At 35.0% G+C, this 27,202-nt stretch overlaps 1 protein-coding gene across 6 annotated transcripts in view; it reads left to right on the top strand.

Moving 5' to 3' along the window:
- Positions 1–27,202, top strand: part of ERBIN (erbb2 interacting protein) — a 115,981-nt gene that overhangs the window by 77,533 nt on the left and 11,246 nt on the right. For 3 of the 6 annotated variants that reach the window (XM_040090706.2, XM_040090710.1, XM_040090705.1), the window contains 14 exons: positions 3,128–3,191; positions 4,572–4,646; positions 6,036–6,180; positions 6,628–6,700; positions 7,806–7,935; positions 8,299–8,414; positions 9,404–9,473; positions 10,608–10,707; positions 12,730–12,851; positions 13,424–13,594; positions 14,370–14,552; positions 16,690–16,807; positions 18,541–18,724; positions 19,510–21,031. In XM_040090706.2, the coding sequence (XP_039946640.1) occupies positions 3,128–3,191; positions 4,572–4,646; positions 6,036–6,180; positions 6,628–6,700; positions 7,806–7,935; positions 8,299–8,414; positions 9,404–9,473; positions 10,608–10,707; positions 12,730–12,851; positions 13,424–13,594; positions 14,370–14,552; positions 16,690–16,807; positions 18,541–18,724; positions 19,510–21,031 (3,073 nt within the window). The remainder of the gene's footprint in view (positions 1–3,127; positions 3,192–4,571; positions 4,647–6,035; positions 6,181–6,627; positions 6,701–7,805; positions 7,936–8,298; positions 8,415–9,403; positions 9,474–10,607; positions 10,708–12,729; positions 12,852–13,423; positions 13,595–14,369; positions 14,553–16,689; positions 16,808–18,540; positions 18,725–19,509; positions 21,032–27,202) is intronic. The other 3 variants (XM_040090708.1, XM_040090707.2, XM_040090711.1) reach the window with 3 other exon arrangements.

The raw sequence follows: 27,202 nt of genomic DNA, 5'->3' as shown, positions 1-27,202 counted from the left end.
CTTGTAGTGATGAGACAATAATACATGCTTTAATGTGTTTAAATCAAACATATCCTCTGTTGAAGGTGTTGGGAAACTTTTTATTAACTTCAGTATTTTCAGAGTTCTATTCTTGATTGAAAACTAAACAGCAACTGTCATGAAGAAGTCCTGTGTTTCACTTCCATAATAATCTATAGTACATGCTGAGCTGCCAGCTTTATTATTCTATTTTGGTGCTCTTATAGAAGATGCTATACAGCTTTAAAAAGTGTAAAAAATTCAAAGCAGTTTTTTGAATTTAATAAGATGTAGCAGTAGGTCCTAATATTTTTGCTATAGAATGCCATTATATTTTCTTGTTTTCCTGTGACTCTCATCTTTTTAATATTCTTAGAGTAATTTCTTTCCTCTTTGTTATAAGGAATGTATTTGGATGAATTCCACAACATCAAACTAGCCCCCTTTCTGAGTAAAATATGCACATAATTTTTGACTAAAGTATGAAGTACTTGAAAGAATGTTAATCAAAATGGGTAATCAATGCCAACACACTGCATCAAACTTACTTTATGCCAAACCTTTTGTCAAATATGTATCATTTTGTTTGGAGCTTATCCACAGCCAGATAGTGCCTGCAAGTGGCATCATTATCATGCAGAACAGCTGGATGAAACTATTTCTACTGAAAGGAAAGCAAAAACACACAGAGACTATTTTTAAAGCATTTTTCTGATAGGTAAATTGGGAAAATGGTCCAGCAAAAATATGATACTTTTTTTTTTTCATTTTTTAAGCTTCTGTGGCCTAATTGTCAATAGAAAGTGACTGTTTAGAAAGAAGCAAGTTATTTTCGAGTATAATTACAGTGATTCAGGGCCCAATCTTGCCATCACACACATCTCCCTTGAACTGTATGCCACTTGATGTAAGCTGTAGTGTTAACCTTACTGAAGCTGTCTGTATAGAACAACAGAATCTGAGTCATAATTTAGGCTATCTGATCCCTTAGTATTGAGTTCAATTGATGCCAGGTTCAATTATATTAATTATGAAAGAGGCTTTCAGTTTATGGGAGGGATTACGCAGTGCCATGTCAAAGATGAAAATAGGTGTAACTCCATGATCTCGTTAATGTTTGTTTCAACATCATTTGGCATTGAATTTTCCTGCTGCCATAACATTATTGGAAGCCTTGTTGGCATTTTGTCTGAAGGTATTTCTCCATCAACAATACAGAAAGAGATACTAGTCCTAGAATATCTGTGCAAAGCAGCCAGGAAATAAGGGAATATTTCAGAGACACTTATTTTGTAAACACATTTGTGTATGTTTTATAGTTGAGTGGATGTGTTTGCTGGATCAGTCATTTTGGCAAGGGAAAAAAAGGGCCCCAAATCAATAAAGTTATCTTGTTATCCTGTCATTCTTACATAACATTGGTTTACACAGTGTGGTCTATGAACTTCCAAAAGCTACAGAATTCTATGTTAGATGCTTTTAAAGGAGTTCTTCAGCAGTGCTTCTGGGAGACTTATTTGGGGCAAATTTGTTAGGAACATACAGAACTAGAATTGGTTTGGCATGGTCTCACAAAGCTTTGAGAGATATATCTGCAGGATTTCAGAGGGACTCAGATAAGTTTAGTTAGAAATTGAAAAAGAATGTTAGCTTACTGAATCATCCTGTTCATTAGCTTCAAGAAATGAGGGAATTTGTTTCTGGAATTCTGTTTCTGAGTCTTCTGAAAGTAGTCTTTTCATTTTTTTATATTCTTTAGGACAGTAGGAATGTTAGCTAAAGGCTTTCCTTCAAAGCTGGTGTGTACTATTCGTACAGTGCAAAAAAATGCTTCTCCTGCTTTTGTCTTGGTCTTGTCTTTACCTACTTAAGCTAAATTCCTAGTTTGTCCCCAGCTTAATTACTTCAATGTAATGAAAATCAAATTTCTAAACAAACGTTGATTATCTTTATTGGAGATTATTTAATGAGTAATATTAATAATCACATTACTTTCAGTAATGATGACATTTTCCAATATAATATTTTTGAACTGTATGTTCACAGCAACTGTAAATCTTACTGTATTTGTATATAAACTGAAGCTTTGAATAACTGCATAGAGTATCTTGTGCTCAAGCAATTGTTTCTTGAAGAAACTAGTGTGATATTCTGACAATATACAAGACTCTACCATTTAGAAGCTCTTATATTTAATTTTTCCAGAATTTTATCTATGTACACAGTTGCAGTTTATATATGAAAGTTTCAGATACTACAAATCATTCCATGAAAATCTATTATTAAATAAATACAGGATTATGATTTCATGTGAGGGATTCACAGTCTCTTAAAAATACTTTCAGGTAGAACTGCTGTAGACGGTGAAGTACCCATTGTGTAGACCACCATGTGCAGTGATAGATAATCTCTATGGAGTCCCCAAAGTGAACTTAAATAAAGGAAAAATATTTCCAAAACACAGCTTGTAGTATTGGATTTTACTTTTATTTCAGACATTGATTTTGTATTTGCCATAAGTTAGGTTAAAGAGTATTGATGTGTCACAAAATCCAATTTAGTAATCTCATTTAATGTACAACTAGAGAAGGAACTAGGGTTCCAAACCACATCACATGGAACCAGCTTAGCAGCCTGGAGAGCGAAAAGGTGGTATTAGATACTGTGGATACTGTGGATACTGTGATTCAATAGTGCTCTTCTCTGTTTTAACTCATCACTAGGCAGTAGTCTTTCTTTGAGAAGAAAACATGTAGTTAACCAGCCCAGACTGCTGAAGGGACATACTGTGCCTAGGTGAAAAGCTGAACCACTCAAAAGAAGAGAAGTGCCACTGCATTACCCTTTATCATGAAGATTTCTTTACAGGTCTTTAGTTTTTGCAAGCTCATCTTGCAGCCTCAAGTGTGTTGCAGTGTACACTTTTGTGTGACACTCAGTAATATGTGCCTGGTAGACCAGTGTGTGAAAATTTATCTTTAATTAGGTAGCATTCCAGTTACAGAATAGCATCACTACTTATTTACTTTTTTTTTAATTTTTATTTTTTTTATTATTATATCTGGAAGATTTGATGTAGCAAGCATTTTCTTAGACCTAATTCTTCATTAATCTCCTTCCTGTGCAGAACCATGTCCAGGCTGACTCAGCTGGAGAGACTGGACTTAGGAAGTAATGAATTCACAGAAGTGGTGAGTTTTGCCTTAGTAAAAGAGCTCTGCATACTTTATAAATCTCCTTATCCTTTGATCCGTTTTTAACAAATATGGAAACATAAACATCATCTTAAGAGTTCTGCTACCAAGCATTATTTATACCTTATACTACTCTACGGAACCTGTTACAAAAATTATGTGTAAACATGTATTGATTATCATGTATTGAATGTTACAACTTTGTGCATAACCTGCTTTCATTATTGTGCACAAACTATTTAGATCCAAGGGAAATGTTACTAAATTTGAATGTTGTTCGAAGAAGTATTTACAGTTGAGGTGCCCTGATTTTTCCTTCAGCATGCATTGACTTGTTTCCTGTTTGTGGTCTCACAGGCAAATATATCTTGTATTTAAGAAGCACATAACATCTCTCTGCTTTTAGTTTCCTGGGTAGAGGAATTGAAATAGAAGTATAATGAAACTTGCTGACCCGCAACACAATAGAGTCAAACCTTTGTGTGCCACTAGTAGAACTAGCTGAACACTTGCCTAGTGATATGGTTTGGAAAATAGAGGAATGTATTTAAGGAATTTTTCATTATTAGAATTAAACATCTAGCCTGTACCATGACTGCCATATTCTCATCATACCATACACACTGGTGTGGGAGCCTTAAACTAATATTTAAATTACGACTTCCTCTTGGAAAATGAGTTACTGGGAGTCAGGACTGCAACTTAAGTAGAAATCCTTTCTATTTACAATATAACAAAATTTACTTTTCATTTATCTGAGCTTGATTGTACTTACTAAGGTGCAGTAGTATTTTGTATTTCCCTCTCAGGAGGGAAATTTAAATAGCAAAGCATATGCAACATTAACAATAAATTGTAGTGGAAATGCAATCCTGCACTTCATTTTATGGGTGGAGTGGTTTGCTTGTATCATAGAGATGCACCCTTTGTTGATAGAAAAATGAAATTTATTTCCATTTCCCCCCAAACCAAAAAAGCGCTGGGTTTTTTGAAAAATGGGTCCTCTGAGTTGATGAAATGTAAAGGTTTTTAGACCTCCTCCATAAAAATTGTGCATGTAACATGTACTTAGAGTGTGTGCCTGTTGAAAAACAATACTTTCTGTGAAAGACACCAAACCAACAGAAAGCCTTTCTCTAAAGATTATTTAGTGCTGTGGTAAAGTTCTTCAAAGTTTTTGTATATCTAGTATATATTTTAATTTCAAAAGTAAATTATCTGGGTTTTCTTTGATGACCCAGTGAAAAAACTGGGTATAACAGCTACATTGACACATTACTAAAGTTGTAAAAGACAATTCACTGGAGTTGCTTTTGCCATTCACTGGGGGTTTTTCATAAGATTTTTTTTAAAATGGCTCCCCATTTCCCATTACAGCCTGAAGTACTTGAACAACTGAGTGGATTAAAGGAATTTTGGATGGATGGTAATAGACTAACACTTATTCCTGGGGTAAGTTCTTTTGCTGTGCTAAACATAGAGTATTTTAGATCACACAGGTACTTGCTTTGTCAGTGATCATGTATGTTGAAGTTGTTTTGTGTTTCAGTGTTACTTAAAGCCAAAAGGCCAAATGGCACTTGAATGTTTAACTAGTCCACTTAGAAATTATCACTAACCATGAGAGCTGCATTCACAGCTTTTTGGGGTTTTTGGTTTTGTTTTGGGTTTTTTTCTTTGGTTGGTTGGTTAGTTGGTTTGGTTTTGGTTTTTTTTTTTTTTTTTTTTTTTTTTTTTTTTTTTTTTTTTTTTTTTAAGTTATATATTTCTCATCTAAAAATTATGTTGCAATTTGGGAAAACAAATAAAAATCTTAAATAAAATTCAGGTTTGAATGGCCCTTCCAAAAAGGGATTAATCTTATGTTAGACAGCAAGCAGGAATATACAGGATAAATATGATTTATGGAATTTTATCGGTCACATACAAGCATACATACAAGCTGTAAAACAAGCAGTGCCAATTTCAGTGTGCAGTGTAAAGGGGGAGCATAGCCAGTTCCTGAGAAAACAGTCTGTTGACTTTGTATAGGTTCCTGACAGCTTTCAGGATTACATGTGGTCCAGGCTGACCTATTATTAAAGTACTTGAGAACCTGTGCTTAAATTGTAGCAGACTAATAAATGACTGTGAAATTTGGGAAGCAGCTGGCTTGTTTTCAATCTTAAAATCACTAGCAGTCACATGAAATGTGGCCTTCCTGCCTGATCAGTAGTATTTGCTACTGTTTTTTCATCAGTTAACTCCTAGACAGTTGAGTGGTTTGATTGTAAAAATACAAGCTGAACTGTGTTTTGCAGTAAAATAAAAGCGTATTTCTGAAAGTGAAGATTTTAATAGAGTAGCGTACATGAATTTTAAGGCTTGTGCTTGGTTCATATCAAATGGTAATACCAGCTTATATTTTAAATTGTTTTTCTCAGTTTAGAACAATTAGGGATTCATCGTTGGTTTTGAGGATGCAGTTTTACATGAAAGGCAAAAATGAGCATTTAAAGTCTGCTGGAGCATAGTGATGTCCTCACATTATGTGTCTCTTTCTGAAATCTGTTCTAAGGCTTCATTTGCTTGATTCACGGTAACTAATTGAACTGTTCAGTGTGCAGAAGATTGACTTTAGGGAGGTGCAGAACTACGGTGGAGTGTCTGTGTGTGTGTAAAACATCAGCTGTGCTTATCTGCACAAAATACTTCATTTGAAAGCTTGTATATTTTGCATAAAATTGTATTTCAGTACTCTTAAGTTTTTCCTCTGATATTACACTAGAGAGGTCAGATCTGCTGGATTTTTGTGTTTTAAACTTGCACTTTCTAGAATGCATTCTTTTCTCTTGTTTTTAGTTCATAGGCACTTTGAAACAGCTGACATACTTGGATGTTTCTAAAAACAACATTGAAGTAGTCGAAGAAGGTATTTCAGGTTGTGAAAGCCTGCAGGACCTACTGTTATCCAGCAATTCGCTTCAGCAACTGCCAGAGTCTATCGGTTTGTATTTTAAGTTAATTCATGTTATTAAAAACCTGTAGGTTTAAGAGCACTTCAAAATACAGAAATTATGTTCTAGATCTGTTTCAGTTGATTAGAAGGTATTTGTAATGCAAATAACTTAAAATTGTTTTGGAGCGTTCTTTACTTTAAACACTAGTTTGTAAATGGATGAAAAACTGCTCTTTTATAAGGAAAAAAAAAATAAAAAATCCCTGCTCCCACCCGCCTCCCCAAATGGTTGACACATTGTAAACTGGCAAACAAGTTCTGTAAACTCATCTCCTTATTTCCTTAGGAATACAGCACTATAGGCATGCCAGGGAATAGAGAAGATGTTGTTGCTTGCCCATAATGTTGGGTTTTTTCCTCCTCTTTATTTAAAGTTAAAACTCAGCCTAATGAACTCAAATGTCCATTTTGATTTATTTGTTCCTATTATTATAGGTTCCCTGAAAAAGGTGACAACACTTAAAATTGATGAAAACCAGTTAATTTATTTGCCAGACTCCATAGGAGGGTAGGTATTTCACTAAAATAAGAAGTTGAACTGCCTTTCTGAACACTTTTCTGTAACAGTGGCTCCTCTGTCAGAGTTTTTTATGACTACTTGATTTAATTTCTTCTACATGTTAATGTCCTAATACAATTTAAAGCAAGTGTTTTCATATCTTAGTCATATTTTGCAGCCTGTATGTTCCTATTACTTAATACCAAAGGAATTTGTTCCTCGCTTAATGTAGCCACCAATCTATAAAACAAAAATTGTGTGACAGAAAACAAGATACTTAAAGAGTCAGTTAGCTTCCTGAAACTGTTTTGTTGGTTTTGGGGGGGGGGCGGTTTTGACAGTAACATGGCTGTGGTAGATATTGTAAATGATTGCCCAATCTCAAAAATCTTGTAAAAAGTAAATATGAACATGTAATTTTCTCTTTTATATATATATATATCTATATATCTATATATATATATATGGAGAATTTTTGTCTGTCCATCAGCAAGTTTTTTTAATATATATTTTGGTGTTCAGCAATTTAAATTAAAACTTGCAAATAATTGCAAAAATAATTGGCTCACAATTAAGTGCTGTACAAATGTACAATGTCTTCCAATTTCTTTTAATATATTTTCATTATCATGGTAATCTTTTGTTGTCAGAGTTTACAAAGTACTGCTTCACTGCTGGATTCTTCAGTTCACGGTCTCTAACTCCTGAAATACTTTGCTTGTTCAGGAACTGCACTCAGCTGTAGTTTGACAATGATCTATCCCATTCTGAATGTTTTTAATGCCTTGCACTGGCATGCTGTCATGTACTACACAAGCATTCAATGTTGCTGGCTTCATTGTGAGGGCAGTTTAAAGGAGATTTGAAAAAATCCGCAAGCTCAAAACAGAACCAAAAAATCTGCAATCAACTAACAGGAAAAAACATTCACCCTAAAACACACTTTAGGCCAGCAGTAAAGGATTCTTCTTGGATTTTAATTCCTTAGGGTTTATTTTGAACTACATTTTGGATAAATAATTAATAGTAATATTAACTTAATTTAAACTGCAAGTATTCAATTAATGTTGGATTAATTGATCTGTAGAGAGAAGTTAATTTTTTTTTTTTCCAGGTTAATATCCGTAGAAGAACTGGACTGTAGTTTCAATGAGATTGAAACATTGCCTTCATCTGTTGGGCAGCTCTTGAATATAAGAACATTTGCTGCAGATCATAACTTTTTAACTCAGCTGCCATCGGAGGTAAGTATTTAATTGCAAGTCTGTAAAATGAATATTTTAATGTGTTTATATGGTCTCTACAACTTGTGAATAAGAAGTTACTAATTTTTGAGAGGATTTTCTTTGTGTGTGTTTTTAAAGGAGGATATATACAATTATACAAGTTTATAAATAATGAAATTTGATATTTTTAAGCAACAAGTAGGAATTCGTTGCTGTGTATTGAAACTAAAAGGTTTGGTATGTAAGAATAAACTTTCAAGGCAAAATAGCCTCAATACTAATTGTTTTAAAACAATTTATTTCATATTTTGTTGTGAATATTTTCATATTTATCTTGTGAAGACGAATTAATTCTTTGTTGGGCTTTTTTTTTCCTTTTAGATTGGAAACTGGAAGCATGTAACAGTGTTGTTTCTGCATTCTAATAAACTTGAATTTCTCCCTGAAGAAATGGGTGATATGCAGAAATTAAAAGTCATCAATCTGAGTGACAATAGGTTTGTGAATGCTTTTAATCAAGTAGAAGTTGTACAAAAAGCAACAATAATGTAGAGGGATTGTTATGAATACGTTATGGCTGTCTTTCCTTATCTCACACATAGCTCAGAAGCTGACTGAGATGTATTTAATGTACTATTGTTGTATTCTGGATCTTGCAGCTCCGTTATATTAAGCTATCTTTATTTTAATTACTTGGCAGTGCAGCTTCTCTACATTCGTGATTGTTAGTATGTGTTTTTCTAGGGAATTACATTGGTTATTTTCATAAAACTTGATTCATTCTTAAAGAATAATGGCTTCTTGAATTGCATATGGAGCACCCAGCAGTATCAGAGGATAGTGTAAAAGACCTTGGTGTTTTGTGGAAAGGGGAAAAGAGTTGTATTTTATTAGAGATGGTCATTAAAAATAGACAAACTGTATAGCTTTGGGGAATTGTTAGTTTACACAATTGAAGTGTACTGGGAGAGAGAAATCTAGCAGAGCTCTCCCTCCTGTTCTGTCAATCCAGCTTCTTTGTACTATAGCTTGATTTATCCATTAATGCCAGAGCACCGATCATCCAGGATAGCCCCTTCCCCAAATATGTATCTTTGAGAGAAAAAAAAAAAAACAAAACAAAAAAAACCCCAAACCACCAGGTGTAAATTGGCATTTATATTGACAGATAAAATTGTGAGGATTCTGACTTATTAATTCACATTAATTGTCTGTAGTCAAGTCACCCAGTTGAGTTGAATTCAAGTTACAATGTTACTTATTTTTAGCTAATTGCTAAACTGGGCAGATAAACGTTTTTCTTATTTGTTCAGGTGTTTTTTAACTTGAATTTAAATTACATGCTGTAGCCTTTCAGCTCTCACTATTTATTAAGTTAACTTCATATAGAAATTTCCTTTTGAAATATTTTACTAGCTAATACAGGATTCTTTAAAATCTTAACAGTATGGCTAAATATATTTACATAAATTCTCATAATTGACAGACTGAGGAATTTACCATTTACCTTTACAAAACTGCAACAACTCACTGCTATGTGGCTATCAGACAATCAGGTAAGATTTTTTTAATATTGAAAAGAAATGATTGTTGACTTCATTCCTAATGGGATTGACAATAACAGAGCCATCTGTTAAATAAGGAGACCTAGTACTGTGTACATTAATACTTTCTTGACATCACTGTGTCAATTCTCCTGAAGTAACCAGTACTGAGCTTACCTGTCTCTGAAGACTTAAAATCCTGGAGTTCTGTGCTGTGAGGAAATGCAGTTTAACAGATGTTGGGAAGTTTGTTTGTTTGCTTTTGTTTTTGTTGTATTTTCTCTGGGTTTTTTGTCATTGTTGTTGGTTGGTTGGGTTTTGTTGGTTTGTTGGGTTTGTTTTGTTTTGCTTTTTGGTTGGTTGGTTGGTCTTTTGTTTGTTAGTTTTTGGGGTTTTTTAGTTTGTTGTTGGTGCTGGTTTTGTTTGTTCAGGCTAATCTATACAGGAGGGTTAGTGCTTGCTAAGCTTGAGCTGAGACTTGTAGCCTTTGCTGTTCCTTTCACAGCTATACCAGTGGGAAAACTCAGCATGCCTGGGTTTCAGTTAGGTTTCTTGCCACACCTTTGACCTGTATGACTGTTCAACTTTGAAGCTGTCAGGCAATAACTCATGTGCTTGTATTTTTATTAAAGTCCTTGGTACTATGCTGATTTTCTGAATGGCATTAAGGTGTAGAGCTGCAGGCTGTCAGAAATCCACTAGCCTCAGATGTGCACTATTACTAAAACAGTAACTTCAAGAATGTTCTGCCTTTCCCTGTAAGGGGTGGAGGATGTTCAATCTGGTGTCAAAATGAAAAAAGAAGTACAGAATTTTTCTCTTTATAAGATTGTCTGCAGCTTTAAATAGCTGTGCATTTCTAATCAGCCTGCTTTGGGATAGTAGTAAGTACCCACAAGAAACTGGGTTACTTTTTGAATGTCTAGTGTTTTGTTTTCACAAAAGCTGTTGCTGAGTTTGTCATCAGTCAAATACAGACATGTTAATATCTTCACTTTGTGAAAATTATTCAGAGTAGAGATGGTTTAATTCAAGGGAGAGTAGTCTTCAAAGTCGTGGGACAGGCATGCTCTGTGCTATGTAGGTCGTATTTACTTTTTTAAATATATATTCTCATAACATAGCCTTCTTTCATTTACTTTCTAGTCTAAACCACTTATCCCTCTTCAAAAAGAAGCTGACCCTGACACACAGAAAACAGTACTTACTAATTACATGTTCCCTCAGCAACCAAGGACTGAGGAGGGTAAGGAATTTCTGAAATTACCTGTCTGTCACAGTGGTCACTTTTGAAAATAAGAATGGGAAGGCTTCCTGCTAATACCATTTTCACTAAATAATGCTTAATACAAGTTTGGAGTATACTTGTAAGAGAAGATGAGTTGTGTCTGATGAATGAGAACAGTAACTTAAGGAGATTTAGATGTTGGTAAATTCTAGATGAAACAATTCCAGTGAGTAAGGTGAGAAATGGACTGACAGGAACACATTCTGTGGTGGTTGCCACTCCCAGCATGACACCCTCATTCCTTCCAGTAGACCCTAATGGTTTGGGGTGAAATTTTCTTAAACAGGTGTTAGCTTCAATTTTAGTGAAATGTTTAGACTATTTTAGTGAAATGTTTCCTCCATTACCAAGTACGTATTTTTTTAAAAGTACTTAGCATTCCTTGGTTTATTTTGAAATGGGAAAAAAAAAAAAAAAAACAACCGTACCAGAAAGAGCATATTGCTCACAAGTAGTTTGAACTGTTTTAATGAAAGATTAGGCACAAAATTTTAAGCTCTTAACCAGAAAGTTATTTCAGCCCAGTTGTGAAATAGTTAAGGGAAGAAGTAACATTCCAGTAGTAAGCCCAACAGGATTTAGGGAAGGAGAGTTGAATAACTTTATTTTTCCACTTTCTTTCCCTAGCAAGGAAGAGAAAAAAACTTGTGCTGTTTTAAAAGAAATTAAGGGGGGGCAATATATGAATGGAAATAACTGAAAACTGACAAGTTCATTTCTTGAACTTGAAATGTTTCAACAACATTTCTTGTTCCATGGCACAGGTGTCTAGTACACTGACAAAGGAGTAATCAAAAACATAAGTAAAAGCAGTAAATTGAGCATCAGTTTTAGTGCCTTCTAATGTATCTACAATCCCTCTGATAGAATGTGAGAATTTGGGGATTCAATAAAGTTTAAGACTGTTCCTGAAAGTGGAACAGTCCAGTGGAACTCTGTTTTTCTCAGGTTCTGGCTTTCTGTAGAAAAGGGAAGGACTGATTGTTTGGTTTAAGCTGACAGAATACTTGTCTGAGGTGGTAGTTCCAAAAGGAAGGTTTAAGGTTCCTAATAAATAGGGTTATTAAGTTGGCTTTTGGTCAGGAAGTCTTCATAATAGTGATAGTGAAGTTTATTATAATATTTTCAGATGTGTTAAAATTTTAAGTTTACCCAATAAATGCAGAGTAACAAAAATTCTGTTGCACTTACTGAACCCTAAAATTAAGTATCTTTGTATACCAGGTATAGAAGTGGTTAATATGAATAGTCTCGGTATTGCTAGTGAAGGGTATACATTTTTTGGGTGATATTTATTAGACTATTTGTCATGCTAAAAGTAGAACCTGACTGATGTAACACCAAGACATGCTAAAATAAGAGACATTGGGTACCTCCAAGGTTTTTTTAATCCCTTTTAAAGTTAAGCAAGAAATACTTGTATCTAAAGCCCCTGTCAACTGCATAACTGCTGCAAAATCATGCAGATAAATTTAACTTTCAGTTTTAGATGCTTAGATTGCTTTAGGATTAATAAGAATGAAGGTTTTTCTCACTAAGTCATTCTTAGTTTCCATTTAAAAATTTTCATTAAATGAAATTAGATCAATGTTCTTATCTGTGCTTAATGATATTAAACACTGATAATAGGCTATATAAATCTGTAGAAGTATAATTCATGTTTATATATACACAAATACATTATTTCTGATTTATATATAGAATAAAATCACTTTATAGAGTTCGGCTGAAAATGTGAAGGTTAAGACTATATGATTTTCTTTTTAAAGACAGTGATTTTTCTAATATAAAAGTACAGCCAAATTCCTAAAGCAGTGGCATTGCATCTAATCTTCAATTAATAGTGCTGTTAGTCTTTTACCTTTCAGAAAGAATGAATACAAAAGCACACCAATCCCATACAAAAGAAAGAAAAGAGTACATTTTTCTTTGCATAGTGTAGCCTATTCTTATAAGAACTTTTTTGGGGTTTTTTCCCAGTTATGTTCATATCTGATAATGAAAGTTTCAATCCATCTCTGTGGGAGGAGCAGAGGAAACAGCGTGCTCAGGTGGCATTTGAGTGTGATGAAGACAAGGATGAGCGAGAGGCACCGCCTCGGGTTAGTATTGAATTTATTTTTGCATACTTGGTGCTTCCCTTGTTCTTACTTCCACCCTTAATCTCAGCCTTCTCCTTACTTTGGTTATGGGTTTCACTCTGCTGAATAAATCAAGTCTCATCAGTTTAGATGTTTGTCAGGATGAAACACTATGCTTTGGATTTTTTTGTTGTGGTTGGTTTTAGTTTGGGCATTATTTGGCCAGATCATTTTCAGCAGAGCACACAGGACACAGCAGTGTCGGACCTAACTATGATGCTATCTGACTAATGGTGCTGTGGAGAACAAGTGGGGAAACCATGATAAATCCTGATTTTATTTTAAGTGAATTACAGTTGGCTTAATCCTTGCTTGGAATCATTGAACATGTTGGGGGAAAAGGAATGAAAGTGATTCATAATCTTGCCTAGTTGCATAAGCTTATATCAGCCTCGGTGCAGGCAGACTTGGGTATCAGGGTGGAGATTCTGGAGTATTCAGTGGTTTGGCCTAATGAATTATTAGTTTTAAAGCTTATGTTTTAGTTCTGACATTTAAATAAATGTAGAACCTTCTTGCTTTTTGTTATACAGGAGGGCAATCTGAAGAGATATCCAACTCCATATCCTGATGAATTGAAGAATATGGTCAAAACAGTCCAGACAATTGTACATAGACTAAAGGATGAAGAATCTACTGAAGATACTGCCAAGGAGTCAAAACGAGAAGTCCAGACAGTTTCTGTAAAGGATGTGGGGGTAAAGGTTAGACATAGTGTTATCTTCTGGTTTTGCAAGGAATTTCAAAGACTGAAGTGCCTTGGATTCCTTTTAATTCTGTTCTCCCTCCCCTCTGATGCTTTAGAAAGAAAAATTGTTAGATTACAGAACCAGTTTACTTCTTCCCCACCTAAGGAGGTCTGTAATAAACATCTGGTTTGCAGTAGCAGTCTTCCTCCTGCACTAAGAACAGGAAAAGTGACCTAATTCTCAGGCAAATACAAACTTGGATGTGTTAAGGAGCTGCTTTCTTAGGTTTCTGGAGGATGGCATCTTTGTCATCTTCTGATCCTCTTTCATCTGCTAGACTTCAGGATAAAATTTGGATAATCTCTAAGGCTTTCTCTGCTCATGACTGAAGGCTTTGTGTGGTAACAAGCAGTAATAGTAGGCAGGCAAAAGCATCCCAAATCTCCAAGACCTTAATGCAGCATGAGAGAAGATAGGACTACTTTTCGGTGCTCATATAGCATCATTGCAGGGATAGCCTGTTTGATTTTTTTTTCATTTGACCGTAAATATAATGGCGCATATTGACACCAGGAAGGATAAGAGTCAGACTGATTGACACAGGATAGGGACTATACCTTAGTTATCTATAGCGTTTTCTTAGCATTGCATACCTGGTGCATTCTGTTCTTTATAATTTCAGACCTCAAATTTTTCCATTCTATATTTTCCCAAAATACGTAATGCTCGCTCTATATGCTGCTGAAAGCGTTTCAGGATGCTTTCTCTGCTAATATTCTTAATTCTGTAGACCTCAGAAACTGGTTCGATAAAGAACAAAGCTGATGAGAGAAAGCAATATTCAGCAGGAAGCTCTGTGCAGAAGCCTAGTGAACCAGAAGCTGAGCACAGCACTGCAAATTCACAGATGACTGCACTTGTTAAAACCTTGCAGAACACGAAAACAATTGTCAACCATGAAGATATGCTTGAGGTATGGCATTGCAATGAGCATTACAGCAGTCAGAAATTGTGCTGGTGTTGTATTGAGTTTGTTTTTCTGGGAGATGAAAATTTCAGTTGACAATAGAGGAAAATTGCCTTCCAACATTGTAAATTCAGATGGTTTTTTTCTTGCTTCAGATTTTTTTAAGTAAAAGTTGAAACAGTTAATAAAAAGTTCATAATAAAAGATGCATTCATTTAAAGAAAAATAATGCAAACTCAACTAAAGGTTGATATACACTGTGAAAAGACTCATTCTTTGGTTGAATTCTCCAGTTGTTTGACTGTCAGTACTTCATTAAAAAATCATTTTTAATTGTTGTTGAAATGAGAAAAGATCAGTCATAGCAATAAAAAGTTCCTGTATCCAAGTGAATATACACATTCATTTCAAATGAAAAGTGGAAGATGGGTTTAAAAATATTTATTCCTCTGTGTTTACTAGTATGCTGTCAGGAATATTACTTGGAATATACTTACCTCTTACAGTGGTAAGTAAGTAAAATTTTAAACTTCTGAACTTTGCATCTCTCTGGCAAACACTATGTATTCATTTATTTAGAAAGTTTGAGATTTATGATGAACTTTGCAAGTTGTTATTCGATCAGTTCCCAGTCACAACCTGTAAAACACTTTTCTCATAATTTCACAAGTGATTTTTTTTTTGTCTGTGTCGTGTAAGCTGTGGAATGTGCCTATTTGAGTGACAGGCAGTTGAGGCAGGCTGCTTCCTCACTAGTGTGTTCCTGCTTCTGCAATTCTTTTTGAAAATACTAGTATTGACATTTTTTCTTTTTAAAATGTGATTTCAGAACATCATCATAGTGTCTAATGATAGTGACAGTAATTCTTTGTAGCTGTAGTGACTTAAGAGTCAGGTACAGTGAAGTCCTCGTTTCTGTGTATTTCCTTATTTCCTGCTGGTAATGCTGTTGCAGGATCCAGATACCTAAACTTTGCCTGTGTGTAAGCTTTTCATTTCAGCGTTGATTACACTTGTATGTCACATCCAAGGGGAAGGGAATGTGGTAGGTGCAGTGAACAGGTTTGTTGTTCAGATGGTAGAGAAAAGCCAATGGTTTTTTATTTTTAATTAGGATTGTAGTAGCTTGTTTGCTGCGTCTCAGCCAAGTTTGTCCTTCCTACAGACCTAAGAATTGGCTGGGTAATTGGTGTCATGGGAAGGTGGTGCTCCAGTAGGTTCCATGCATTAATTGTTCCAAAACAATAAGAAAAATTGAATATTGTCTTTTTTTTTTTGTAATTTGCAACAGGGATTTTGTAGCAGGAAGCATGTTTACTAGAAAGAAATTTCTGCTTCGAGGAAAGAAGTTTTGTTGGAGGCTTGTTTCTTCAAAATGTTACGGAAAGCAATCAGGTTTTGAAGATAAATGAGTATAGGGTAGTAGTAGGATACTGAATTAGTTACATGGCTGCTCTTGCAGCAGCTTTGTCTATTAATCGCTCTCATAAGTGCACTGAGCTCCATCTTTTGGTTCAGAACTAGTGATCACTAGCTCAAATGTATTCAACATTGCTTTATTTTTCTGTCATTGTTCTTGAAGTTAAATAACTTCTTTTCCCTTTGGGGTTTACCCCTAGCAAGCTACCCTTACTCTGTTTCTGTTGGATAGACGAGGCAAGCCAAGGTCCTTCAGTCTTTTCTCACAGCGTACCTCTCCATTCCTAGGATTCTCTTGGTCGTGGCTGCTTTGTAGCTGATTCCATTTGAGCTCTTTTCTTCAAAATCAATACCCATCTGGTCAGCCTGTGGCGTTTGCTGGCTCAATGATCACTTTGTGACTTGGACTCAATTGGATGCTCTCTCCAGTGGTGGAATGAAGACTTCATCTGCTTGCTCCAAGTAGTTTTTTGCAGTTGAAGTTACCTGTCTAAGTGCCACAGAGTTCAGCAGTGACAATACAAGCCTGCAAGTGCTGCTTCTTACAGATAATTCAGTTGACTTGCACTACAGATGCACTACAAAGTTGTTTTGCTTTGCCCATCTTATGTGGCTCCTCTATCTTTTTACCCCTTTATTGTTTAGTGGGTGACGGTTTAGATAGCATTTACTTACCTTTGAGCTGCTCTTCAAAATGGACAACATAAAGCTGTTTTTCCTTTAGCAGGAGTCAGAAGAGCTCTCCTCTGATGAAGAGATGAAAATGGCAGAAATGCGACCACCACTGATAGAAACCTCCATAAACCAACCAAAAGTGGTAGCCCTAAGCAATAACAAAAAAGGTAAGATACCATAAAAAGCATTGGAAGTGTTTTGTGATTTGGATAATTTATTGACACAATGTGGCAAAATTTTCAAATTAAATTAAGTAAAAGGAGGCTTAATTTGTATGATTTTAAAGACAGATTTTCCTAGTTAAGCAATGAGAGTGGGAAAAAATTGCACATATTTGAGTGCATGCTAGAGAAACCCATGTTGATATCCCAACTTTCCTGATTCTTGTCAGTTTAAATCAGACAGGAAGAGAAGGGGTGTCTGTTTTATGGGGTTTTGAGCTTGAACACACCCTTGATATCCTTAAGAAAAAGATTGCAGAAAGTGGTATTTATATTGAAAATACTCTGTAACTTCCCCTTCATCCAGATTTTGTGAATTTTTGCTGCAATAGGCAGCTGCTATAGGCAGCAGTATCACTTACTTAAATTTCTCTACAGAAACGATGCTCTCTTCCTAAGGTTTGAGTAAACTGTTCTTGTAAAAACTCTTTCTCCAGGATTATTTTAATATTTTATTTTTCTTTGCTCTTCTAGCATGAAAATTCTTAACTTTTTTTGGTGTTGTTGTTAACTGAATTTTATATTTTCTGACATATAAATTTGGTCTGGGTAACCATTTCCATAAGAAAAAGAAATAGCCTAAGATTCAGAGAAAACATGATACAGAAAGATGATAGCAAATAGTATTTTGCTTCAGATGATATCCAAGTCCAGTACTTTCAGGACAAAAGGCTTTTCTGGACATTAGATGTGTAAAGGTGAGATTTTTTGAGGAGAACCCCATGGTGGAAGCAGGAAGAGTCTGCTGAGGATCACACGCAGATGAAAAGGTGGATGTTAATCAATGCTGTCCTTGGATTTTTATGTCTGACTAAAGTACCAGGTCAAAACTTCTTTCTTGTCTCTGAAGACAGACATTAGTTCCACAAAATGTATGTGTTTGGCACCTGTAACTGGCTTGAAGCAAAAATTTAAACGTATTTGTTTCTACATTCATGTCAGAATCACGGCTGGCTTGAATTCCCCCAGAGAAATTATTTTTATACGGATGTAGTATGTAAGTATGCATATATTATGCAAGAATCAATGTGCACAGGGGTAAATTACTCTGAAAATGTCATCCTAAGGGATCTGCAAAGCATGGGAATGCACTGAATTCAAAATCTGCAGAAGAACGTTTTTCATTGCTGATTTTTTACTTTACTAAAAAGCTATACAGAGCTTAACCAGTGATCTAGATGGTTCCAGAGTACTTGATTTAGTAAATAGCTTTAATAATGATAGAATGTTCAAAATTCATGTTCAAAGGGTGTACCCTTTCAAAATACTGAATGTGAAACAGTGTGTTTCATTTTCTTAGACACCAATAGACTCATGTAATTGACAATTTTGAAATCCTTATAGTAACAGAAGTATGATTTGATAGATATTTTAAGGAAGTATTCCATAATACAGCACCCGTGTATAACAAGGAAAATGGGAATAAAGCAAGAATTTAGATTTAATTAACAGAGAAGAGCTGTTTACATGAGGCCAAATATTTTAAAAAAGAGGAACCATTTCCCACAGTATTTTGTAAGTTTAAATGAACTTTGCAAAGATCTTAGCTTACATTTTCATTTCTGGTAGTAGGAATTACTGAAGAACAAGAGACAGTTTCTAAATACTATACATGCACATATGAAATGGCTATTAATAAGATCTGTGTGTCTAACTAAATTGGCAAATTTTTATTTCAGATGATTCAAAAGATACTGATTCCTTATCAGATGAAGCTACCCACAATAGTAATCAAAATAACAGCAACTGTTCCTCTCCTTCTCGAATGTCAGATTCTGTTTCCTTAAACACTGACAGCAGCCAAGATATTTCTCTCTGTTCTCCTGACAAAGAAACACATGCTGCTGTTTTATCCAAAATCAGGTTTGTAAGATACTGTGGATCACTAAGAAAACACATTAGAAAAATGTTACTTAATATTTCATATGGTGTTCTTTTCTTTAATTCATTGATTTATCATTCATTAAATGTTTAAAATTAGAATGTTTTATAATGTTAATAATGATCTCTTAAAGTTAATAAGGTTCTTGAGAAAAAACTTTTCAAGACTAACTTTAGTATACAATACATGATTATCATTTCTCTTAGTAATAGGGTGTAATAATTTTATTTTTTCAAGATTTTATCCCTACAAGATATATCAGTATACTATTTTAAAAGCTCTGTGTTTTTATTTGCTTAATTTTGAAAATCAATTTGATTGCTAACATGACTGTTAAAGGTTCTTAAAAACTTAAAAAGAATGGAATTACAGGTTGTTACTCTTCCAGGGATTTTAGTTAAAAAGTGCCATTTTTCATAAAAAGTGCTAATACAAACAAGAGAATTGTCCAAAATGGAAAGGAATTAATAAAAAACCTTAAGTTATTGTCACTGTGCTTATCATCACTTCTGAACTGTTTTTAATTATTCTTGTTGAGTTTAAACAAACTTCTGAAGCCACGTGACACAAAAACATTGCCCAAATGAGCCCTCTATATAACGTAAGCCTTCAATATAAGATAGGAAATCATAAAACTGTTTCTCTGTCCTGTTCTGTATGTACAGCATGGTTGCATATTAATGGTAATTTTTTTTTTCTAAAATAATTTTTAGAGAAATACATTCATTCTTATGAGAATTTCTTTAAGAGCCATCTTTTCTTCCAGGCAAGAAGATGAAAATTTGAATAATCTTTTGCAAAATGGAGGAGAATTGAGTATTACAGTGGAAGAAAAACTAGATGTGCAAGAGAAGGTTACAAATTTGTCTGAATATGAATTAAGCATTGAAGAAAAATTAGGCCTGATAGGAAAAGGTGTTGATCTCAGCACTCCTATGCAGGAATCTCACAAATTAGACCAAATAAACATGAATATCAATAAACTGGTTAGTGAAGAGGCAGTGCCAGTTCCTGTAGAAAAGTTGGAAACACAGAAAATGGTTTCAGTAATGGGCTTTTTGAATAACAACGCAAAAGAAGAAAGCGAGCACCTGGAAAATGGAAATAAATATCGTATAAATAAAGTAAATGGACATGCTGAGGAAACAGTACAGTCTCCCAGTAAAGACAAGCTACCAAAAAGCACTACAGTTGATGGGGATTCTGCTGAGCTGTCTGTTTCTAGAAGCACTGAAGATTTGTCCCCACAGAGAAGCGGTCCTGTGATGAAATCTCACAGCATCACAAGTATGGACAGTGGTGGGCTGAAAACCTATGATACTATAAATGAGAATGGATCTCAACAGCCAAACTCAGTGGTAAAATCAGGATCTGATACTGCAGATGGAAAAAACATAGTCCGTAGTAAATCTGCTACTCTTCTCTATGATCAGCCTTTACAGGTTTTTCCTGGGTCATCATCGTCGTCTGATTTAGTATCTTCTACAAAAACGGTGTTCAAGTTTGACTCAAATCACAATCCTGAAGGTGCTAATGTAGTGAGGGGATCAGTGCCAGGCAGTGCACAGATGCTCTGTGCTCCCCAGTATAATATTCAGTACAGCAGCAGTGCAGCAGCAAAAGATGCCTTGTGGCCCCAGAAACAAAACAACCAGGTAGAACAAGGCACTTTACCTCCTTCACGTCTGCTTAGGTCTGACAGTACGGAAACTCCCAGTTATGTAAAGCATTCTGGCAACATGAATTTCTCCAATCATAACAATGTCCGGGCCAGTGCTGTGTACAGCACTCACCAGCGGATGGCTGGGAGACACGCAGACCTGTGGGCTGTTCCACCAGGTGACAGGCTGCTCCCAGGAGCAACCAGGCACACTCTTCAAAGGCAGAGCAGCGTAACTTCTACAGCTTCCGTAAATATTGGGGACAGCGGACCTTCAAGACGAGCCCAAGTTCCTGAAGGGGACTACTTAACATACAGAGATTTGCATTCAATGGGAAGAGCTGCGGTGGTAATGCCGGGACAGCAGAGGCCTCTCTCTGCCCGGACATACAGCATGGACGGTCCCAACGTCGCCCGGCCGCAGAGCGCGCGCCCGTCGGTGAGCGAAATACCAGAACGAACTATGTCAGTCAGTGACTTCAATTACTCGCGGACTAGCCCCTCAAAGAGAGCAAACCCGAGGGTTAACTCCGAGCACTCGTTACTAGACCCTGCAGGAAAAACTAAAGTCCCTCATGACTGGAGGGAACAGGTGCTGCGCCATATTGAGGCTAAAAAGCTAGAAAAGGTAAAACCAATAATTCTAACTTTTCTCCTACTTTTCTGTTACCTAGATACAGAATAAGATAAATACTCTGTTTTGAACAGCTTTTAATTACCAGTGAAAATCTAATTTTGATCCTGCTTTAAAAAGGATAAATGTGTTTGTTATGAATATCTGAGAAACACTCAGATGGTAGAATGTAAATGAACTTTTTCCCCAAGGAAAAAAAAAGGCGCTGTTGTTTTTACATACTTGCCATCTTAGCCAAATTACTTCTTAATACATTAAATAATCTCATTCAGACCTGCTGGACTGCAAGGCCAGCTCTTTTAAGTTAGGTAATTTTGATCGTAACTTTGTATTCACAATTTACTAAAATATTCCCGTACACTTCCTGGTCTCTGTTCTGCCTTTTTTTTTTTTTTTTACCCTATTTTTTCTCCTTAAGAACAAGGTAAAAGAAAATCAGTAAAATCTGTTTAGAAGTATAGGTCTTCAGCTTTAGCTGCCGAAGAATTCAAAAGCCATAATTATCATGTATTTGCCTCCAAGCCAGTTATCTTTTGAAGTTTGGTATCTGACAGATTGTTGAATGAATATTTATTGCTTGCTGTGAGATGAGAACACTTTAAAATCTTGTTCATTTCAGAAAAATCACAGTAGGTTTTGATATAAGTAGAGATGATGAACCAGATTCTTTATGTACTGTAAATGCCATCAAGAATTTGAGCTGATACGTAGAGCTGAACAATTATATGTCTTCAAAGAATTTGAGTAGAGCCTGGAAGAGTGTAATCTGTGCTGTCCAGCTAACCCAGTTGAAAATACCATCACTAAAAATGGCTTGAATGTCATTAGCCAGATCATGTTTCTTTGGAAGGGGATTGAGTAAAGTATTCAAATGACATTTTGATTATGCCAGCTAGATGGATTTGTTTTTTACTTTCTTTTCTAAGAACATAGTTTGCTTTGTAATTATTATGATAAATGCCTGAATATCTGTGATGGCTAGGGAAATTCAATTGGAGATGGTTGGAGAAATTTCTTTTAACTATGATTTACTATGATTTCTTCAGAAATCCCAGTATCTGGAGGGCTGGGTTTGCTTTTTGTTTTTTGGGGATATTTTTGGTTGGATTTTCTGTTTCAAGTTGCATAAAATGTGGTGACAGAAGGGGACAGGTTTTGTTTTTAGAGAAACTTGCACAATAGCTGCACATATTCTTCTGATCCAGGTGATCTGCTGCAACAGGGAACTGTCTTAGAGTAGTACTGTTCTGTCATGTGGGGGAACCCTTGTCACACAAGAGAGTCACTAAACTCACCATGTTCCAACTCTAAAATGTGCACACCCTCATTTTCCATTCTCCTGGATGGATTTGTCAAATCTTACATGAAATGGAAAGAGAAGCAAAAATACCAGCAGCCCCTGAATACAGAGGGAAGCAGAACTTCAATGTGCTAGCTGCTAATGCAGTTTGTTTATGGCTTGTTCATTGGCATGTTAGGAACAGTGTTTAATGCAGCAGTGATACCTGTTTGGGTCTGCAGCAGTGTAGTCACCTTCATTTAATTGGCACTGACTGCCTGACTTCCCTTCATATCAGGCAATATTTTTCATTATGCTGTATATGTAAACTTCAGTTATTCCTACTAGACTGATGAGGAATAGCTGCTATTGAGATTTTAGCTGTGCATTTAATTTAACAGATCTTTTAAGTCTGTTTTTTATCTTTTGTTCTGGCCTTGAAGTGTTTTAAAGTAGCCTTCACTTAACAATCTGAGACTTATATATTGGTTTAAAAGTGAATGTGTATATTTAATTGTCTACTTTATATTCTTTAGGATATAACCAACTTAAAAAGAAAAATCTGAATTGTGAAAAATGTAGATATGATCCTGTATGGCAGCTGGCAGATGAGATAATGTGGAAATTCTGGGAATTAACTGAATATTTCTTAGGTCTTTTTAAATAACGGCTTTAGTATTTCTGTTTGTAATTAAAAATTGGCCAAGTGGTGAGGGTGCTTTATCTATAAAGCAGATTTCTGAAATGTTTTGAAATCTGAAAAAAATTTCCAGTAATTAACAAAACTCATTTAAGGAACAAGTTCAATTACAGAGCTTGTTTAAGGAACATTTATCGGAAACTACTTCCACAAAGCTTTTATGGATTTAAAATGGCAGTTTTGGTTTTTTTTTTTTTTTTTAAACTACAACACTGAAACAAACACATTTACAAAATAAAGCATTGTGATGAATACTTAATACATATTTTCTTGGCCAACATAGGTTGATAGTATTACTTTAGCTATTACTCTACTGTTACTGAATTTAATCATATTTATCATTTCTGTCCATATAGATAGAAATACTTATTAGGAAGGAGTGTGTAATGGGCTTTTGGGGACTGGTTATGTTGGTTGTTGGTTTGATTGCTGGTTCCTTATTTATTAGCCTTTTTCATCTGATATAAGTCGGAAAAACTTTTAGGAGTTTAATTTGCATAAGCAAAGATGCAGACTAGTTTTAAGTCTAGCGAAAACAATTAACAATAGGTTCAAGCCAAATAGCCAGCATTTGCAGTACCTTTAATAAGCTGTAAGGGTCCTGGTATGGGCCATTCACTGAGGAGTTGGGCTTGAGGTCCTTTTGGGTCCCTTCAAACTCAGAACATTGTGTGTTTGTGTGAAATGCAGAGAATAACTAAAATTACTCATCTGGGTGAATGCAAGTAAAAATAGTTTGTGAGACCATTTGTAAATAAAAAATCTGCATATATTAGAAGAAACAATTTGCTTACTTGATGAAAATAATATTTTATTGGGGGATACAGGAGCTTATTTAAATGTCAAACTGCTCTCTAGTGGTTGTATACATAAGATGTTGGAAAGCATGCAGTCAACTTGGCCCCACCCACAACCTGTAAGTAAATTTAGTGCCCAGTGAGTTTTAAAAACAGTAATATTTTTCAGCATATTTTCCTTTTTGAGTGTGACATACCCACTTTACTACCTAGTATGTTACAATAAACTCTTACAGTGCTCCTGTTGGCTTTTATTTAGGAATTGAAACTAAAATACCACCTGTCTGAAAACACTAGTGCCACACATTTTAATGTGTGATAGAGGACTTTCTTATCTGTAACTTGCAATAAGAAATATCTGCAACAGTTACAAACAGTTGCAAATATCTTTTACATGACCTTGCTGAGGATTCAAAATTAGTTACTGACCCTGATTGTCCTTCCCTTGCATACGTATCTTTTCCTTTTTTTTGTTGAGGATCACGTGGGAGTTCATTAGATGTGTGTTTGCTTTCAATTCTAATTTCATCTGAAATTAAGTCCTCTGTTTTCTTAAAGTTGCTGGTCTGCAGTGCCTTATTAAAACAAAAATGTGTAATTGTTTCAGTACTGATACAGAATTGCACTTTTAATCAAAGTTTGAAACTTTTTCTTCAACACTTTTTTTTTTTAATGCCACATACTTAACCTGCAAAAATATTTTAATTAATACGGCTTCAGATTTTCTCCATAGTTGAACTTCAGTGTGAACTTCAGTGTGTCGAGGACGGTGACTTCAGTGGCTCTGTGCATGCGTAAAATAAAACGCTTAAGTGTTTATAAGATCATACCCTGAAGAATATTTTTACATAGTTGCATATCCTGATAAATTACAAGAGTATTATCTAATTAGTACTTGTTAATTATACATTTTGATTTTAGTTATATTTATTACTTTTTTCCTTTTTAACTGGGCTTCTGAACCATCAATGTGTTACAATGATATTTTGTGGAGTTTGGAAGTCAAACCACCATGCTTTAAAAGGAGTAAAATTCTTGTGTATTTGGTATGTAAACAGCAAAAGTTCTCAATCTGCAAACATTTTCTGACAGTAGAATTTAAATTATGTGTAGTTTTCTCCTTATGTAACTCTTCAACAGGAAGAGTCTGTTATGTTTATTACATGGATAGTGGTAATGAAAACTGAAGGGATTTCTAGACACTTAATATTGTCTCAAAGGATGACTTATGTCTACCTTTACCCTGCAGTTGATTCTAAATAATGTTAAATCAATTAATCAATAAAAAAGACTAATATTTAGACTTAGTAATTAAGTTACCAGTTAAGGCTGTTTCAAGATAAGTAGAATGTTGAGTCTTGCTCCTTGCAGATATTGAAATTATTAGTTCCTCTTCTGTGCCCAAATTTCATGGATTGTCATGACAGACTCCAACCAGTCTTAAAATTACAATATTATGCCATATAAATTCTCCTAAGTAAATTCCACTACTTATTTTCTTGCACCTAAGTAAATGCATTAAGGCATTTCAGTTCCCAAATCACGCCCTTTTGGAGTCTAAAATATTTATTCTTTCGTAAGCTGCAAAAGGGAGAATAAGTTCTTTTATAATTAAAAATGTATATTTATATGTAAACCCCAGAATTATGCTACTAGCTGCCAGCATCTGAACTGATTACATCAGAGGCTGATTTGAATACAAACTGGAATGATTGGGATGAACATACTGATTATTACTTTTTTTCTTGATGTAATGTAGTTCCTAATATGGACTATTGATGGCGGAATAACTGATTTCTAGTAAAGATACATTAAATATAAATGTAAACTAAAGATACTAAATTATATATATAAAATATATTAAATATATAGTAAAAAAAAAATACTGAAACATGACATTTCTTAGTGTGTGTCAGTTCAGAGTAACTGAAATAATTATTCTCAAGACTCAAATACTTAAATTATTATTTTGCAGGCCATTATGCCTTAAGACACAGTAGCAAACCAGTTGACTAATGGAGCTGGTACTTAGAATTAACAGTCATACTTAGTGTGAAATTTAGATCATGTATTTATTCCATATTCAATTTTCAATAATTTGGAGTGAAAATCAGGGTGGGGTTAATGGCACCATATTCAGATTTCAGAAAGTTCTCTAGTGTTTTCTAGTGCAGAAATCTTCAGGAGTTTTTCTAGGAAATGTACCACCTTCATCATTCTCATATTGAGAAACAAAATTAACAGGACTGCTGTTCACGTTCCAGATGCATCAGTTTCTCTCTTCCCGACTAAAAATAGGTAGAGGACAAATACTCTTTGTTTTGTCCATAGGAATCTCTTATTGTGTTAAACTAAAACATGCTTTCAAGACCATGAAATTTTAAATAGTATTTATTTTGTACTGTTGGTACAGTTTCTGGGTTTCTTCTAATTCGGTGTTGAAGTGCTGTGCTCATATCTAAAAGGAGAGTAACGGTGTTTGCAGTGTTCTCAACTCTTCCCTACATCAACTGCACAATCATTTCTTGTACTTTTGGAAGAAGTCTCTTACAAAAAAGAAGTTTTTATAAACCCTTGAGAGTTCATACGTTTCAGATTATGTAGTCATACCTTTAAACTCACTTAACTGAAATCTCAGTTCCTGATGTTCATACCTCTGTAAATTTTAGGAAAGTTCTCCCTCTCTGTTGCAGATCTATTGTCACGTACCTCTTGTCAGATAGATTGTCACTATTTATTGGCTGTCTGTTTGTCTCTGTCTGAGAATGAATCCAGTGAATCCAGGGGTCTTTACAGTAGGAGGGTCTGATAGAAACACTGAAGAGAGAACTTTACTCCCACCATGCAATCCTTCTGTTTCTATCAATCTTTTTGCCACTTAGAGAGGATGGAGGGATATAGGATCCTCTGGGAGCTTCCTGTAAGAGACCTCAGGGTGTTGTCTGTAGTGGTGGGGCACGAAGACCACCTGGTTAATTGTAGACACTGTTCTGAGAAGAGTAGTGAGAAGATGGTTTTAGGCACTAAGAAGCTAAGGAAAATTGGCTTTGGCATTTTTGCCTGGGTGTTGGCCTGAAATTTAGAGGAGCAGTGAGCTAAGACTGAATGTCTAATGATTGTAGATTTAAATCCTAAGAACAGTCTTCCTCTCCCAAGAAAGGGAGAACATCTACAGACTTGTCTGGAAGCTTGAAAAATACAGGGAAGGTGTAAAACAGAAACGTGAAGAATGCTTGCTATGTCATTGAGACAGTGGTTATCCAAGAACTTTGGCCAAGATAAAACCAGTATTGTCAGTAAATACTGTTTTCCAAGGGAGTTTCCAATGACTGTGCTACTAGAGCACCTGGGGAATATGAGTGTGCAGAGGCATATGGCTTTGATTATTA

The sequence above is a fragment of the Hirundo rustica genome, chromosome Z, assembly GCF_015227805.2.
Source record: "Hirundo rustica isolate bHirRus1 chromosome Z, bHirRus1.pri.v3, whole genome shotgun sequence".
NCBI lineage: Eukaryota > Metazoa > Chordata > Aves > Passeriformes > Hirundinidae > Hirundo > Hirundo rustica.
This window is presented reverse-complemented; position numbering and strand designations above follow the sequence as displayed.